This window comes from Anopheles coluzzii, chromosome 2 (assembly GCF_943734685.1).
Source record: "Anopheles coluzzii chromosome 2, AcolN3, whole genome shotgun sequence".
In the NCBI taxonomy this organism is placed as follows: Eukaryota; Metazoa; Arthropoda; class Insecta; order Diptera; family Culicidae; genus Anopheles; species Anopheles coluzzii.
This window is the reverse complement of record NC_064670.1, coordinates 58,904,766-58,923,197: the sequence shown is the minus strand read 5'-3', so window position 1 is coordinate 58,923,197 and position 18,432 is coordinate 58,904,766. Positions and strand designations below refer to the sequence as shown.

Here is an 18,432-nt window from a genome sequence, read left to right as displayed (position 1 = left end):
GTGAAAACGGGGTTAATATGTGACCTAGTATTTCAACAGACCTTGGATTGGCCTTATTTGCCTCTTTTTGTAAATTAATTAACTCTATACTTTAACCTTAGAGTTGGCAACCAGATTAACATACGTAAGTTGGCAACCGACATACCCGGGTATTCCACACGTTTTGACGCAAAAAAAACGGTTTTCATAGGTGAATAATGCTTTCTATATTTTAATGCTGTGAGCAAGTAATCTCGACCATGTATTCTCTTCTATTTCATTTATTCATTAAGTTTTTTCATTTTATGATAAATTTAACGGTCAAATTGAAATTTGGAATCGCTTGAATTTGACTCGAAAATAAGCACAATACGAAAAGAGGAAGAAGAGAAACGTCATTCTCCATACAAAATGTATGGAATAACCGGGTATGCTGGGTGCCAACTTACATAGTAAAGTTAAAAAAAAAATCAAAATAAAATACTCTCGCGTCCTAAACGTTTTGTGGCGACCACGGTGTGGCCCTACCACTGTTCTTCTTCTTCTTCTTATTAGGTTTGATGGAATAATATTCTCCTATGTTTTCCGTCATACGGAGCCATAATCAGAGTTTTGACCATCTGTTTCTAGGAGGGGGATTCAAGGTCCATTCTCCTTTTCTGTGTTCTCTTCTTTGGTTTACAGATTATGGTTGATTTCTTGTGGCTTTTGATTTTTCCGTTAATTATATTTGTATTGTTTCCTTTATCGGTTTGGTTTATGTATAAATATTATTTTTTTGTTCGTTTATTCATGTATTCATTTTAATTGTTTTGCAGAGTTTTTGTTTTGTAATTCAATTTTTATTTATTTATTTATTTATTTATTTATTTTTTTTTATGGTGAAAAACTTTTTTGTACTTGTGTATAAGAAAAAACGTGGTTTTGTTTTTGTGATTATTATTTTATTTAATCTTTTTTTGTGCTTTTTGGCTTTTTTCTACAATTGGGTTGTTATGCCGTTTGGACTGTTTGATTGGAGTTGAATTAGAGCAAGTTTAATAATATATTTGTATATATATATATATATATATATATATATATATATATATATATATATATATATATATATATATATATATATATATATATATATATATATATATATATATATATATATATATATATATATATATATATATATATATATATCGAAACTGGAAGTTGGAATATTTATGGTAATTGATGTGGATTTCCGAGCAGGGTCCTTTTTGCATCTTGTTTCATTAAGCTAGTTAATGGAAGGATGTATTTGGATTTCCCTGGCTTCGTTTGGGTTTTTTTTATTTATAAGATGCCTGTTATAAAGTATAGAAGCTGTTTTTTTGTTTTATTTATTTATTTTGTTTTTGCTTCGGGAGTGATCGTTTTCCTTTTACTATGTTTTTTCTTTAAATGTTAATTAACAGTAATTGTATAGGTACGTACATGGATAATGGTTTCTTGGATAATCCGTGTGCGGTGTGTACAGCCGGAGGTCAGCTCCGAACAGTGGTAGGGCCACACCGTGGTCGCCACAGTACTCCCCCATCAGACTGGTGTTACCGGAAACGAAGCGGGATTATGACGCGACGCTGTGAACGAGTGACACCGGTCGAGAAATCGTTCGGAGATGAAGATGTATCTGGCGGTGGTGGGGCAGGTGGTGGCGGCGTTGGCTGCGACACAGGTGTCGGCTCTTGTAGTGAATAGCAGGGCTTCAGGCGGTCGATGGAGATGTTGGTCGATCTACCGTTAACCGTACACTCCAAGTCAAACCGTCAAGCAGCGCATACGATTTAAAGCATATACACATCTCCAAACCGTTTTTTTTTTTTTTCAATCGGAGCAATAAAATAAAAATTACGAAAAATAATACAAAGTGTTTAACTTTTTTTGCTTAGTACAACAAAAAAAAATAAGTGGTTAAGTGTAAAGAAGAAGATGGGGGTCGTGGACCCGGGAGGAAGCAGGACTTTCGGGTCCTACTTCAGTATATTGGGAGAACCGCCGAATAGGAACTCGAGGAAAAAAAGGAAAATAAGAGGGGAGCGAATCAACCTCCACTTCGACGAATCGTCCAGGACTGAAGAGGTATTTATGGTGATTGAAAGTGATACCAAGGGTAAAAGCCTGGCAAAATACAATCCTTTTCTATTTGCGAAAGCAACCGAGATGGCGTTGGGAGGGAAGCCATTGTAAACAACAATGCTACGGGATGGTAAAATTCTTATGCGCCTAAAAAACCAAACCGAAGCAAATAAATTAAAAAAGCTCAACCTTAACCACGGTACTGATAATATTAAAGTGAACATATATGAACCTAAAACTCTAAACAGCACTAAAGGCATCATCAGATGTGACGCCTGCAAGTTTTTATCGGAAGAAGAACTCTTAGAAGGTCTTCGACCCCAAAAAGTCACCGATGTTTACATCATGAAGCGAAAGGGACAAAATGGGGAAACATATAACACACGTACCGCCATCATCACTTTCAAAACTACAGTGCTGCCCAGAAATATAGAGATAGGATATTTCACGGAAAGAGTAGAACTTTTTGTACCCAATCCGATGAGATGCATGACATGTATGCGTTTTGGCCACACAAAAAATAATTGCTCTAGGGAGAAAATTTGCGCAAAATGTGGAGAAAATTATCACGCGCATTATCAATTATTTGCAATAACCCACTTAAATGTAGTGAATGCGGAGAAAACCATTCGGCCTTAGACAAAGAGTGTCCTATATGGAAGGATGAAGTGGAAATTAAAAAAATACAGGCAGAGAAACGTATTACCATGAGGGAAGCAAGACAAATTAGACGCGAAACAGTGCCATTAGTACCACGCAAATACGCACATTTCACACACATTTAACATTTCAAGAACAAACATACGATAAAGACATACATATACTAAAAAATATGTATACAGCCAAGAATAATGACTTAACAACACAAATAAAAGTAAACACAAGTCTCACACTAGATATAGGATCTAAAAACAACAAAAATGCCCAAACCATCAAACAAATCACTTTAGAAAACATTAACAAACACGACAAAAATAGACCACAAATTTTCACAGATGGAAGTATTGCAGGAGAAAAAACGGGCATAGGTATCTACATTAAAAACAAACAACATCAACACTACTACAGCTACAACTTAAAAAATACTACATCCATAACTACAACTGAACTAATCGGTATAGAGAAAGCCTTACAAATAGCAGAAGAAAATAAAATAGAAAATCCCATTATATATACCGACAGTCTAACATCCTGTAACATTCTTCAGAACGCATTAACAGAAAACAAAATAGAACAAATCTTGTACAACATACTAAAAATAGCAGCTAAAATACAAGCAGACATTTTTTGGATCCCATCACATGTGGGAATTGATGGAAATGACAAAGCCGACGACCTAGCGAAAAAGGGAACTCTCTCAACATGCACAATACAGAATAAAATTAGATATACAGACGCTATCCAAACATTTAGAAACGAAATGGAAAAAAAACACTCAAAAATGGTTCATAAACGCATCAAGAGAAAAGGGGAAAAAATTCTTAGAATTCCAAAAAGAATTTAGACTAGAGTTGTGGCACAAAGGAATTAATTTAAAAGGAAATGAGATAAAAATAATAAACAAGATTTTAGCAGGACATGACCTATCTGAATTTTGGCTACACAAAATGAAAAAAACAGATGACGGTACGTGCGATATATGCCAGATCCCTAAAACAGGAAGACATAAAATTTTCGAATGCCAAAAATACAAACGTGAAAGAGATATAACCATACAAAATCTGAAAAACAATTGGTTAGAAAAAAGTGGGAACACATGTAAACAAATATTACAATTCATAGCAAAAAACCACATAACGCTATAGTAACAACGGAAAAAATACACTACAACATTATGCTTATACACCAATTGTTTTTCAGATTTTGTATGGTTATATCTCTTTCACGTTTGTATTTTTGGCATTCGAAAATTTTATGTCTTCCTGTTTTAGGGATCTGGCATATATCGCACGTACCGTCATCTGTTTTTTTCATTTTGTGTAGCCAAAATTCAGATAGGTCATGTCCTGCTAAAATCTTGTTTATTATTTTTATCCTATTTCCTTTTAAATTAATTCCTTTGTGCCACAACTCTAGTCTAAATTCTTTTTGGAATTCTAAGATTTTTTTCCCCTTTTCTCTTGATGCGTTTATGAACCATTTTTGAGTGTTTTTTTTTTCCATTTCGTTTCTAAATGTTTGGATAGCGTCTGTATATCTAATTTTATTCTGTATTGTGCATGTTGAGAGAGTTCCCTTTTTCGCTAGGTCGTCGGCTTTGTCATTTCCATCAATTCCCACATGTGATGGGATCCAAAAAATGTCTGCTTGTATTTTAGCTGCTATTTTTAGTATGTTGTACAAGATTTGTTCTATTTTGTTTTCTGTTAATGCGTTCTGAAGAATGTTACAGGATGTTAGACTGTCGGTATATATAATGGGATTTTCTATTTTATTTTCTTCTGCTATTTGTAAGGCTTTCTCTATACCGATTAGTTCAGTTGTAGTTATGGATGTAGTATTTTTTAAGTTGTAGCTGTAGTAGTGTTGATGTTGTTTGTTTTTAATGTAGATACCTATGCCCGTTTTTTCTCCTGCAATACTTCCATCTGTGAAAATTTGTGGTCTATTTTTGTCGTGTTTGTTAATGTTTTCTAAAGTGATTTGTTTGATGGTTTGGGCATTTTTGTTGTTTTTAGATCCTATATCTAGTGTGAGACTTGTGTTTACTTTTATTTGTGTTGTTAAGTCATTATTCTTGGCTGTTATATTTTATATATTTTTTAGTATATGTATGTCTTTATCGTATGTTTGTTCTTGAAATGTTAAATGTGTGTGAAATGTGCGTATTTGCGTGGTACTAATGGCACTGTTTCGCGTCTAATTTGTCTTGCTTCCCTCATGGTAATACGTTTCTCTGCCTGTATTTTTTTAATTTCCACTTCATCCTTCCATATAGGACACTCTTTGTCTAAGGCCGAATGGTTTTCTCCGCATTCACTACATTTAAGTGGGTTATTGCAAATAATTGATAATGCGCGTGATAATTTTCTCCACATTTTGCGCAAATTTTCTCCCTAGAGCAATTATTTTTTGTGTGGCCAAAACGCATACATGTCATGCATCTCATCGGATTGGGTACAAAAAGTTCTACTCTTTCCGTGAAATATCCTATCTCTATATTTCTGGGCAGCACTGTAGTTTTGAAAGTGATGATGGCGGTACGTGTGTTATATGTTTCCCCATTTTGTCCCTTTCGCTTCATGATGTAAACATCGGTGACTTTTTGGGGTCGAAGACCTTCTAAGAGTTCTTCTTCCGATAAAAACTTGCAGGCGTCACATCTGATGATGCCTTTAGTGCTGTTTAGAGTTTTAGGTTCATATATGTTCACTTTAATATTATCAGTACCGTGGTTAAGGTTGAGCTTTTTTAATTTATTTGCTTCGGTTTGGTTTTTTAGGCGCATAAGAATTTTACCATCCCGTAGCATTGTTGTTTACAATGGCTTCCCTCCCAACGCCATCTCGGTTGATTTCGCAAATAGAAAAGGATTGTATTTTGCCAGGCTTTTACCCTTGGTATCACTTTCAATCACCATAAATACCTCTTCAGTCCTGGACGATTCGTCGAAGTTGAGGTTGATTCGCTCCCCTCTTATTTTCCTTTTTTTCCTCGAGTTCCTATTCGGCGGTTCTCCCAATATACTGAAGTAGGACCCGAAAGTCCTGCTTCCTCCCGGGTCCACGACCCCCATCTTCTTCTTTACACTTAACCACTTATTTTTTTTTTGTTGTACTAAGCAAAAAAAGTTAAACACTTTGTATTATTTTTCGTAATTTTTATTTTATTGCTCCGATTGAAAAAAAAACGGTTTGGAGATGTGTATATGCTTTAAATCGTATGCGCTGCTTGACGGTTTGACTTGGAGTGTACGGTTAACGGTAGATCGACCAACATCTCCATCGACCGCCTGAAGCCCTGCTATTCACTACAAGAGCCGACACCTGTGTCGCAGCCAACGCCGCCACCACCTGCCCCACCACCGCCAGATACATCTTCATCTCCGAACGATTTCTCGACCGGTGTCACTCGTTCACAGCGTCGCGTCATAATCCCGCTTCGTTTCCGGTAACACCAGTCTGATGGGGGAGTACTGTGGCGACCACGGTGTGGCCCTACCACTGTTCGGAGCTGACCTCCGGCTGTACACACCGCACACGGATTATCCAAGAAACGTCAACCTGACATACACCGCGCACGGATTAACCAAATATGTCAACGTGACATAAGCCACGAGGCCGCGCAATACACTTCCGTCTCATCGTTTATAAAAACCCAGCGAACACTACACGCGCTCTCTTTTCCCTTTATTAGAGGCGAAAGAACTCCGCAGGAGCCAAAGCCTCTCTAAACCATACTAACAACAACAACAACATTTTCCCTTTATTCTCTTCTCAAAGACACATCCAATTTTGTAAACCATTCGACAAAGTTAAATAAATCTTGGCAATCTCAAAATATAAAAATGGTCTACCGTTTATTCTGGTAGCCAAAGTTTCAACACCAACACGCGCATATCCGTCCGGCTTAAGGCCTGTGTCTGTGCTCCATCGCATGCGATTTTATCGCACGTGCTGTCAAACGCTTTTTCGTATAATATTGCGATTATTTGGATGATTTTAATAATGTAACGATTATGAAAAATTAAGTTGAGATTGTTCCTACTGTAGCGACCTTAGCCGCAACAAGTTCTCTACACAACCGGCTACGTGTAGATGGAGCTGAAGGCGGCATACATGGTTCGGGCGGCTGACACTCAGCGAGAACAATTTATGAGACCGTATTAATACACGATGCGCAATCTCAGATTGCGCATATATTCGTTTTATCAAAACATAAGTCATTTCGCGTAGCCAACCCTGAGCTATAAACGTCATTTCCATACATTTTCAGATTGCGCCAAGATTGCGCATAAATTTTCAAGATTATATGTCCGAGATATATATATATTTTTTGACAGATAAATATATCAAACCGACCCGTTTGACAGATAAATATATGCGCAATCTGAGATTGCGCATCGTCTATTGCTACGGAGAAGAGAATGAGAAGCGATCGAGACGAGCGAAGCGATGGCGAAAAAAGGCCATTCTGGTGTCGGTGATCGCGGGATACGGTCCCAAGTAGCCTTAAGAAACTCTATTTGATTATTAACAGTTTCTTAAAGCCGTTAAAAATCAAATAGAGTTTCTTAAGGGAATATGACATTTGCTTGCGTTACAGCATAACGACATGTTCCGTTACCTTGTTATTTTTGACTCAGACCAATATAACTGACAGTGTTATTCAAATTTTGTCAACACTATGTAGTTTCTATGTAGTTTAAGCAGGGTTTAAAAACCATTTTATTTTTAATATTTATTTAATTAAGCACTCTGATTTTAATTGCAAAACATTTCATTATTTTATTCACATGTTTAACATTTGATTTCAGTTTATCTTCATTTGATATGACAATTAAAAAGAAAATAGAAAAAAATATTTTGTTTAATTTTGATGGAGATTTTCGACGTATTAACACATCGCATACCATTTTCCAAACTAAAAATATATTATATTTAAAATCATTAAATTATTTGATTTAATTAATTTGCTCTTGATGAAGATACTTTTTGAGACATACTGTATGTGCTGCGCCGCCATTCATAATGTCAAAAAGTTCGTCAAGCTTCGTGTGTGATGAAAGGCGACAAGAAAAGCAAGCAGCCGCAAATTTTACAGCTTGTAATTTGTATATTATCAAGCTTGTACAACAGGTTAGTGTATCTTTATCACCATTATCATCGCATTAACTATATTTTTAATATTTCTCGCAGCATTTAAACTCGGTGGTAGAGTTCCGCCCGCTCCATCAAATACAGAGAATGACGCCGTCCAATATTGTTCCTGCCTCGCGGTCGTGCACTACCGTCAGCACTGCACTAGCCGCAACAAAACATGCGCCCCTTGTCCCACATTTCCATAATCTCGACGGTGGTCAACAGCTGTACGACGGCCGCCTACAGCCACCGGGATAGCCTCGCTCTCTAGTGCGATACTGATGAACCTGCGGCGCAAGAGCACGCAAGCGTTTGGTGGCGGCGGCTGTGGAATGATGGTGCACCTCGGTAAATATGGTGCACGAGAAGAATTCTTTCCGCAAAAGGCATCCGCTTGGGCACTGAAATCGAACGACGCCTACGGAGACAGTAACAACAACAACCATCCGGACAGGAGACGGATCTCAGTCGGTTGTATGAAAACAGCAAGGTGCACTAGATCGTGAAACACTGGCCGTCCAGTACGACACAGGCCTTATCAGCAGATAGCATGGAAATGCCGCGTACAATGAGGCCGCACCGTGACGCCCCGCGCTGTAGCCCTCGTTTACGCACCGAAGTTAAGCAGTTCCATCGGGATGTCTTCACCGCGCCGGATCATTTGCGGGACGATAGCGACAAATGTCCCGCCGTAGGATCCAACCAATATGGTGGATAATTAATATAAAAAATACAAATTACATTAATTTAATTCATAAAAAAATGAAAACGATAGCTCAACGAAGAAATAGAAACATGATGACTAAAACGGAAAGAAACATATTGCCATCCTTGTCGATTTTTTCGTTAATTTTGATCCTTTTCGTTAAAAATACCGGTTAAATTTTAAATTTTAACGAAACATTGACGAAGCCAGGAGAGCGTTACGCAGTGTTTTAAGCCCTGGAATTACTGCTGTATGGAAAGCTAAAAGTAAGGCCGCAAATACACGACGCGCGTTTTCCGCGCCCGCGTTCAAACGCGTATAACAGTAGAACAGTTCCGCAGAGATGTCCAGCATGAACATTTCTGCGTTTCCGCGGTAGCGCGTTCGAATGACATTTCATCATTGTTTACATTTTGGCCGGTAAAACGTTGTTTGTTGTATTTGCGTGAAATTTACGATAAAAACACAAAAATGGGTAATAAAGGAGTGATATAATGTATATTTGGAGATATATAACCCCAGTTTTCTATTTTTAGATTATATGCCAGACAAAAAAAAGAGGAAGAAGGTATGTATACAAATTCAGTATGAATTTTTCGATGACGAAAAACCACCGCTTGATTACGCTGACAACGTATTGTATGTTGATCATCTGGAAGCGATTGAGATCGATCTAGACGGGGAAAAAGACGGCAACGTGTACGATTGCGAGGTTTTGCGAGCCACGATTGGTTTACAATGACGAAAATGTGGTACAGCACGGGTTCATCGCTAATCGTTTCCCATGATATGTTCTCAAGCAGTTTCATTAGGGCTTGTGGCATCTACTCCAGCGAACCGAGATAACCACGTCTGTGTTGTTGGTACTTGCGACCCGTCATATCACCATGGTCGCGTATAATTTTTTTTTGTCCTCCGCCGGCATGTATTTCATTAGCGCAGAATCAAACAATTTTGATTTTTCCACATGCACGCCGGCAAGAGCGATTACCACTACCTTACTCCAAGCTACACTCATTGGTCACAGTGGCTTTCGAACACCTTTTGAGGAAAATTAGCATTTTACTGGTATAAGCCTAACTTAAACTTTGCGAAAACTTTTCATCACTGCCTAGTTTGATCCTGCAATGGATCTACCAGGCGAACATATACTTCATTAAAAATTTCCTTACTAGAAGAGCTTAGGTTTTACCTTGGCAAAGAGGCCTTGCCTTAAGATACGTGATGGTTTTATTTATGCTCATTGAGGGTTGTATGTTTCAAAGTTATCATTTTTATCTTGTTATCTTTTGTTAGCATGAATGTTGACTTTTGTAACTCTTGTAGGTTATACTGTTTAAACTGCTCCTGCATTGGCGTGCTTTGTATAAATAGTTTCAACTGTTAAATGTTTGATTATCTTTACCTACGCTGCGCTTTTATTGTGTTTGAGAAATGATTTCTTATTTATGCAGATATGCTACAATACTTTCCAATGCGTCGTAAAATACAATCATAACTGAACCAACATTTTCTTGCAAAAATATTTTCTTTTCAGAACATCCATATGAGTGAGGAAATTACTCTTGTGTTTGTAGACCTTGTGTTCCGGCATGAAGCCATTTGGAACCGGAAACACAAGGATTACAAAGATATTAATCGTCGGAACGACGATTGGTGCAGCATAGCTGACCAAGTGGGATTGCCAGTCAATGTGTTGAAGGACAAGTGGGCATCACTCCAGTCTACATATAGAAAGTGCCGATCAACATACAACAAGAGTCTGGTAACTGGTTCTGGTATGAACTATCAGAAAGTAACTTAGCAGAGCTATAAAAACTTATTTTATTATTTTATTATTTATAGGAGCTGATGAAGTTGACAACCCCACTTGGTTTGCCTATAGTGCGATGCGGTTTCTCGATGGAACAACCGATTGTGGTAAAACGTTGAATACCGTAAGTAAATATATACATTTGGTCCGCGTTGGTTGCACTTTGATATCATCTCAATAAGTTTATTTGTGTTTTTATATGGAAAAAGCACAAGTTTAATAGTTGACATGCAATCTAAGTTCTATCAGCGAGTTCAAACTATTTATGTTTTATTTTATGTCCATGGTTATATTATTCTATAAGCTCTTCACATCATTTTAAACGAACGTATTACCGATAGTATAAGGTAAAAAAGATAATAAAACTAATAATATTGTTTTCCACAAATTTTACAAATGTATTCAAGCGCATTGTATGCTACAAGCTATCCGAAATTAGAAAAACTATTAAATATTTAGCGCTTTCTTTTGATTTACTGATTGTTTATTTGAAAGAGAGGTGAACGAGATGAGTTGCGAGATAAGACTTACATTTATTACTGTACAAATTCAACTTATACATTAAATGGTAGTAGTGCAATAATCCTTACTTTATGTAAGCAGAGTAAGTTCGTAGTATTAGTGTTCGGCAAGGATTTGCAAGGTTGTCACAAATATAAATTTATTAATTTTATTTATTTCATTAATTTTCCTATTTTCAATTATTTACTAAATAATTTGCCATATGCATCCGAATTTCCATCATATTGAAATTGGGCCGTGATCTATTTGCATTAAATCTAAGCATATTTGGATTGTCGTCTTGTCTATATATAAATTGGTTGGCATCTTGACTCCTAGTATTTTCATCCCGTCGTATAAAATTATGCAAATATATAGTGGCCATTATCACCTTTTTGGCGTTTTCCTCGCTAAGCTCGATAGGCTTTCTCAACACCCGAAACCTGCCACTATGGATTCCGTAGGCCATTTCAACAGGACGCCTGGCAATCGAGTGTCGCATATTAAAAATGCGCTGGACTGATCCTCTTTCCGTTAAACCACTGAACGGTCTAAGGCAGTAATGCGTCAACGGAAAAGCCTTATCTCCTAAAAACATATACGGGACAAGGATGCGGGATGCTTGGTATAACGGTGCAGGGCTTGGAATACCACACTCGTTTCTTTCTAGTTTTTTGTAGAGTATAGAATTTCTAAAGACTCCTCCGTCTGATATTCTACCTTTAGACCCAACATCTGCATGTATAAAATTACTGTTAGAATCTACCACACCTAAAAATACAACACTAAAAAACCTTCTATAGTTAAAATAGTCAGTTCCGCTATGCGGTGGAGCTTTTATCATAACATGTTTGCCGTCAATCGCCCCGAGTGTATGGGGAAAATTCCACTTTTCTTCAAAGCCCTGCACAATTTTCATCCATTCCTCCGAATTGGTGGGTAACTGTGAAAAGAAGAAGAGATAGATTTTTTTTTAAACAGGAACAAAAAAATCATATTCTTATTTAGATATTATTATTTATATTATTATACATATTATTCGTTCAGCTAACACACCTAGAAATAGAGGTATTGGACGAGGCTATTACCCCATTTCCTGCTCCACCGTCACCGCTGCCATCACCGTCCTACAGTGCCTCGCCGCTTCCAGAACCGTACGATGGTGGGTCGCCGGTTGCTGAACCGTCCCGTGGTAGGTCCAACTACTCGGGACCGTACGATGGTAGGTCGCCGGTAGCTGGACCGTCCCGTGGTAGGACGAACTACTCGGGACCGTACGATGGTGGGTCGCCGGTAGCTGGACCGTCCCGTGGTAGGACGCAGCGCACAGGAATGTCCCGTGCTACATCACCGAGATCCCGATCGCCTCCACGCTACCCTACTCCTCCTCGCCCAACAACTCCACCAGCTCGAACGTTGCGTAACAGGCAAAGACGTTGGCAAGAGGCCAACTTAGCCTATAATGAGGATGTGTTGCAGGTGATCAAAACGATTGGATCGGCAACTAACAATCTAATCGATCGTTTGAATGCACCACCGGATGACTTAGATTCGATATGCAACATCGTTCGTAGCTGGTCGCCTGATCGGCGAGAGGAGTTTACTGCGACGATGTTGAGTAGGGTAGCAGAGATTCAACAGGAGAGATTTGAGACTCGTCAAGGACGCCGGGCACAATAAAGGCAAAGGTGAGATGATGCAGAGGGTAGCGGTAAATCATATCGATAGCTGCCAAACAGTTTTGCTAGGAAATACATAACTTGCTTATAATATTGTTTTCGGCAGATCTCTTAGAATGCTACCAGGTTGCAAACGCTCTGGAAGTGTTTGAGCAACGCATCATCTAGAGGAGAAGAATGAACCACGATCATCCTGACGGTGGCGAAGGCTGGAATTATAAGCATGTGGGCATGTGAAAAGAATGCCGGACTCATGCCTCACCAAGAAAGTCTTCGACAGCGACCTCCTGCTTAGCACGAGGCGCAGGCGTGCGCAGCATTCTCGCTGGCTAGATTAAGTGAAGCGAGACCTGAGGGAGATCGGGTGTCTGCATGGATGGGAGGCTGCAGCCAGGGACCGAGGATCCTGGAGAATTGTTGTTGACTGGGCCATGTCACGTCGACTTGCTCTATCGTGAGCAGGCCAACAAGAGAGAGACAGAGAGAGTGAACGAGAGATAGTAAGGAGAGAGATAGAGAGATAGGGAGAGAGAGAGAGAGAGGGTGGGGAGGTGAGTATAGAAGATCATTAAGTAGAAAATTTGGAAGCCACAAAATAATCTGTGAAATGATGAAATGTAAATGTGATAAAAATGTGATATGGAATAAATGAGATATATGTTAACATGTTAATGCAAAGCACAAGCACGCAGTATATGCATGTTTCAGCTGACACTTAGCATATACATTCATTCTGTGATGTTAACACCAAAAAATAGCGAAAATAAAACTATAATTCTGTTATGCATCCTAACTGATATTCTTCTTCATTATTTACTTAATAAATGTAAATAGTCTATGCATATCTCATACAATAATGGGTTCATTACCAGGGACTTAATTGAATAGTTCTATCTTGCGGGACTCGATTAATTTGAGGATTGAATCCATAAGGCTTATTTTAGGGTTCTTTTATGGTATACTATTGATCTAGAAAATAAAACTCAGTAGAATCAGTAGAAAACTGATATGCTACAGTAGGTGACTTAGGTAGGAGGAGATTAAAATTGTAAAAAGTAGTACCAGATGAAAATAACAGCTTCACACAATTTTCGCAACAATCAGGTTAAAGAACCAGGGAAAGCCAATCAAAATACTTGTTTTGGATTTAATTATACCATCACCGTCATATTATAACCAAACACAAAAAGAGTAGGACGCAATCAGGATGCAAGAGGAAGTGTTTAAGGCTAACTGATAGTCAATTGTTGAAAGCGATATGCAGAAAAGAAATCATCAGGTTACCTACAGACCATGGATCTAATGAAAGACTTAGCGAAGAAACATTATATAAACATAGGACAAATTAATACAACGGAACAGCGGAAAGGAAATAGTAATATTTACAGTTAACTGAACTATAGGCGAGCTACAAATTAATAGCTGCTATCATTGAATCCGTCCGTAGCGGTAGTGTACGTCCCAAGACTCATATTATTTTTTTTAGTGTTTTTTTACGGTCTAGATGGTTGTTAAATTTATTTACCGCGGCGTTGTATGATAAAGCACATGAAATGTGTTGCCATCTGTTGGTCTAGGCGTGTTACTATGCTCATCACTGTCACCGTTGGCGATGAGACTTTTTCCACCCATTATTAACTAACATTACTAAGCCTATTAACGCAACTGTACACGGATACGGTGGACGAATACCCTAGACCAGGGGTCTCCAAACTACGGCCCGCGGGCCGCATGCGGCCCTCAAACGCCTTTAATGCGGCCAGCGAGGACTGGGTTAAGGTTAAATTAAATAGCTTTCTTTTCTAACAGATTTTTTTCTTTACTTCTGAAATTTGAAAATCAAGATCCAATAAAAGAAAGCTGCAGAAATTTGATATATTTCAATAATATTTTCTTATTAAAACGAGATTTAAACTTCCACTCATTCTAAAGGTAGCGTCAAAATGGCCCTCAACAAGATTGATTGTGAAGCAATGCGGCTCGCGAACTGAAAAGTTTGGAGACCCCTGCCCTAAACCATTGGAAAGCAACTAATCTAGAAAATAAGATGATGCTCTTTTGTTTCTTACCTTCACATAGTTTCTTAAAACTTCAACAAGGCAATCACATACTTGAGGTACGAATTTAGAAATCGCTTGGGCAGAAATCTAAAAACAAATATAGGTTAATGAGTTATTTTGAAACGTTTGAAAACTTAAAAAAATATTCTTACCCGAAAAGCGTATTCAAGCGACTTGTATTGGTCTCCCGTAGCCAAATATCGTAATGTCACAATTAGCATGTCCCTTGGTGACAAACTCGGGCGCATATTGGTATCCATTTTTTTAATTTTTGGCGTAATTTGCTCAAGCAGATAGTTAAAATCATTTCTGGATAACCTCATAAAATTTATAATGGTGGTATCCAATTCTTCCTCCATAATGGTGTTAACCAACCGACTAGCTTGATAGTTTCTTTCCAGAAGAATGGGGCGCGCCCATTCTCTGGTTTGTGGAGGTTGTCGAAGAGACACCATATGTAACCTAATGAAAGTGGACCACGCATTTGTAAGCCGCAAGGTGGCCACTTTTTGTTCACGGTTCATAACGCTGTAATTTTTCTCAATGAAATTAGAAGTAGCAACACAACAAACTCAAACCAAACACAGCGCTCTTTTCAAACAGTGTAAATAAACACATCGACATGGGTTGACATTTTATTGACACATATACAGGTTGACATAATTGACACTTGAGTTATACGCGTTTGAACGCGGGCGCGGAAACGCGCGTCGTGTATTTGCGGCCTAATACTTTTAGGCATACTTTTAACGGTTTCTTAACAAGATTGTGCTACTTGGGTTAGTTTGACAGATAAAATCGGATGCGGCGTCCGACGAAATCAAAAAAAATTTAATTCCGTCGTACGACGAAATCGCACGTCCGACGTTATCTGTCAAATCCCGTATAAAATTTTGACAGGCCTTCCGATAAAATCGCATCCGATGGAGCACAGACACGGGCCTAACCAATACACTCTCTTCTCCGGCAACTCTCGATCGAGCAACAGCAATTTTCGCGTCTCTCCCGAACTCACCGTTCCGCGGCTTAGTAAAAAAACGAATAAACCGAACTTTAGTAAAACGTAAACGTAGTTCGCAAAGCGTGTTGCGTATCATCCCAAGCGCCACAGATTAAGCTTAAACGACTGGAAAATTGAATATCCATAGAAAAAAAATTAAAGCTCCACAGCTTCATTGGTTTGATCAATAGATGGCGTATTAAAACTGATTATTATATTGCTATCCTTTTCTTGCAATGTGTTTCGACAAGTTTCAATTTATCATGACCTATATAGCCTTCTAACTTTCCGAGCAAAAATCTATATGAATGGTCGTGTGGTCAGATACGTGGGTATCAACACCAACGACCATTACTCAAATCTCACTTGCTACAGTGCTGGTGGTTTCCATAGGAGTTTAGTATTTAAACAATCGTATCGCCGTTCTAGTTCTAGCGATGCATAACTTCAATGCGAAACCAACAGTACAGAGGACAACAGTACAGAGGAAATGAGAAAGCTCTCCTCCACGTGATGAAGCTCAACTGGTTGGGGTATCCCACCAACAGAGAGCGCCACCAGCTTTTTTTGCTATTTTTAGAATGCATGAGTCGTTTGCCGTCTGCTAAACGAAGTCTTTCTATATTCCGTTTAGGTAGAGTGCTTGAGTCGTTTAGAAGCCGTTTAGTGGTCGTTTAGTGGATTTGTGGCACTTGGGATGTCTTTAAAAAATTAGGGACCACATTTGTGGCGCCCCTAAAACTGGTGACCCCAACGTGATTCGCAACCCGCCGCGGCATGCCGTCGGGATCCCCTAAAACTGGTGACCCCGACGTGATCCGCAACCGACGCCGCGAGTTCGTACGTGAGTGTGTGTATGTACTACGCATCGCAAACTTTTGTTCCGCGTTGAACGTGTTCAAACATGCCACCGGCTTCGGAGATCGACGCAGAGGAGACAACGTGTGTGTGTGTGTGTGCCGACGACCGGGAGTACTACCAGCGTTAGAGGTACCGGCCACGCGGCTGGCCTCCTCCTCCCTTTCCCTGTAAAGTGTGCAACGAGCGCCCTTTCATCATTCACCGGACGTTGAGTGCTGGCCGACGAAAAACGCAGCAACGCCGTTGTTAGGGAAAGTCAGTGCTATAGATGAGTCCAACTCGGATATATAAACGAAGTGAAGTGCAAAGACAGCCAAGGAAAGTGACAGTTGAATTGACAGAGAAACGGTAGTACGCGCTTCAAGCAGTGGCGAGAGAAGCGAGCAGCAGGTGACACCGTTTTAAAGTGAATCGGGTTTTTTGTGATTGCTATTTTATTTGGATTTATTTGTATTTGTCTCCAGGAGAATAAATAGTTAAAACTAAAACTTTCGCCTTGTGGCTGTTCGCTCTCGCACTCAAAACTGTGTTTACAGCCGTGTTAGTGCGCCCGTAGCTACACGGAGCGTTCCTGCATTCGGCGAACAAAAGAACCACCCGCACACGCGCGCCGTCTCGAAGCGGGACAAGCGCACACACACCATCATCGGCGCAGCAGAAAATTTCCATCCAACTTTCGACGGCTGACGCAATCGACGCAATTCCTGGAAGCGGATCGACGACATTCTCCGCTGGTGGTCTCCTCGACGCCGATCACCGCCTCGCAAGCTGTTTCTACACCTCGTGCTACTGGGATTTTTTCCGTTTGTGTGCGCTTCTATCTACTGGTGCGATCAAGAAGGAAGACACCAACGTCGAGTTGCGCACGCAAATTATCCAGCCGTAGCAGTAGTGACACATCGCCGCCATCACGATTTTTTCGCTCGAAGGCGAACCCGGTTGGATCCAGCCGACAAGAAAATGACGCCGCCATTTTGTCTACACAATGCCGCCGCAAGTAAGAAGACGCCAATTGCTGCTCGAGAAAAAGGACGACGCACACCATCATGCGAACCGACGCACTTCATCGTTCTCACCTCTACCCATGTATGAACGTGGAGACAACCAGGAGTGTTCGCGTCATCATCACCGCTTAACCGCTGTAGGAGTTGAGAGGCGTATAGCAGGAATTAAATATCCAAGCGTCGCGGAAAGGTCAGAAAATAGGAGACGGGAGGAAACTGTATTACCTAACGGGCAGCGTATAGAGATTTGAAATAAGGCGAAAGACGGAGAGAGAGAGAGAGAGAGAGAGAGACCAAACAAAAGGAAAGAGACCGAGAGAGAAGCGAGCGAAAACAAAAAAACGCGGCATGCGGAATCTGACAGGAGGAGTTCAGGCAGTCTTGTGATTAATTGCGTAGAGGAAAGATCGGCAAGTGCAAACGAAAAAATAAAATTGTAAAAATGAGCGAAAATCACGACAATGGCGCATGTCGGTAAGTGATTTTTAAGAATATTGATGGAATACGCCCGTGAGTGTGTAACCGTAGCAATAGACGATGCGCAATCTGAGATTGCGCATATATTTATCTGTCAAACGGTTCGGTTTGGTACAAGGATAATGTATTTAGAATTGATTTTTATCGCTTTTGCTGGGCGACATTGTGGGGGACATCTGTCACTCTCTGCATACAAATTTCATTACCCCGCACCAGCCCTCCCCGATTTTTATACCGGAGCAAGGATAATGTATTTAGAAGGTTGATTTTTATCGCTTTTGCTGGGCGACATTGTGGGGGACATCTGTCACTCTCTGCATACAAATTTCATTACCTCGCACCAGCCCTCCCCGATTTTTATACTGGAGCCCACGGAAGAGAAATGTCAAGTCGAGAAATGTCATTTTGCTCTGAACAACTTCACCTTGTCATTTATAACACC

The 18,432-nt window shown here is 39.6% G+C and overlaps 2 protein-coding genes across 2 annotated transcripts; both read left to right on the top strand.

Annotated features, from left to right (window-relative positions):
- Window positions 1–7,629: 7,629 nt before the first annotated feature.
- On the top strand, window positions 7,630–8,684 carry LOC125906452 (uncharacterized). Its single transcript, XM_049605262.1, has 2 exons — window positions 7,630–7,886; window positions 7,947–8,684. The coding sequence occupies exons 1-2, from the start codon at window positions 7,779–7,781 to the stop codon at window positions 8,145–8,147; spliced, it is 309 nt and encodes a 102-aa protein (XP_049461219.1). The 5' UTR covers window positions 7,630–7,778; the 3' UTR covers window positions 8,148–8,684.
- A 178-nt stretch (window positions 8,685–8,862) lies between these two features.
- LOC125906449 (uncharacterized) lies at window positions 8,863–13,610 on the top strand. Its single transcript, XM_049605258.1, has 4 exons — window positions 8,863–9,070; window positions 9,132–9,163; window positions 10,133–10,373; window positions 10,441–13,610. Exons 1-4 carry the CDS (start codon window positions 9,067–9,069, stop codon window positions 10,587–10,589), a joined length of 426 nt encoding a protein of 141 aa, XP_049461215.1. The 5' UTR covers window positions 8,863–9,066; the 3' UTR covers window positions 10,590–13,610.
- The last annotated feature ends 4,822 nt before the right edge of the window (window positions 13,611–18,432 follow it).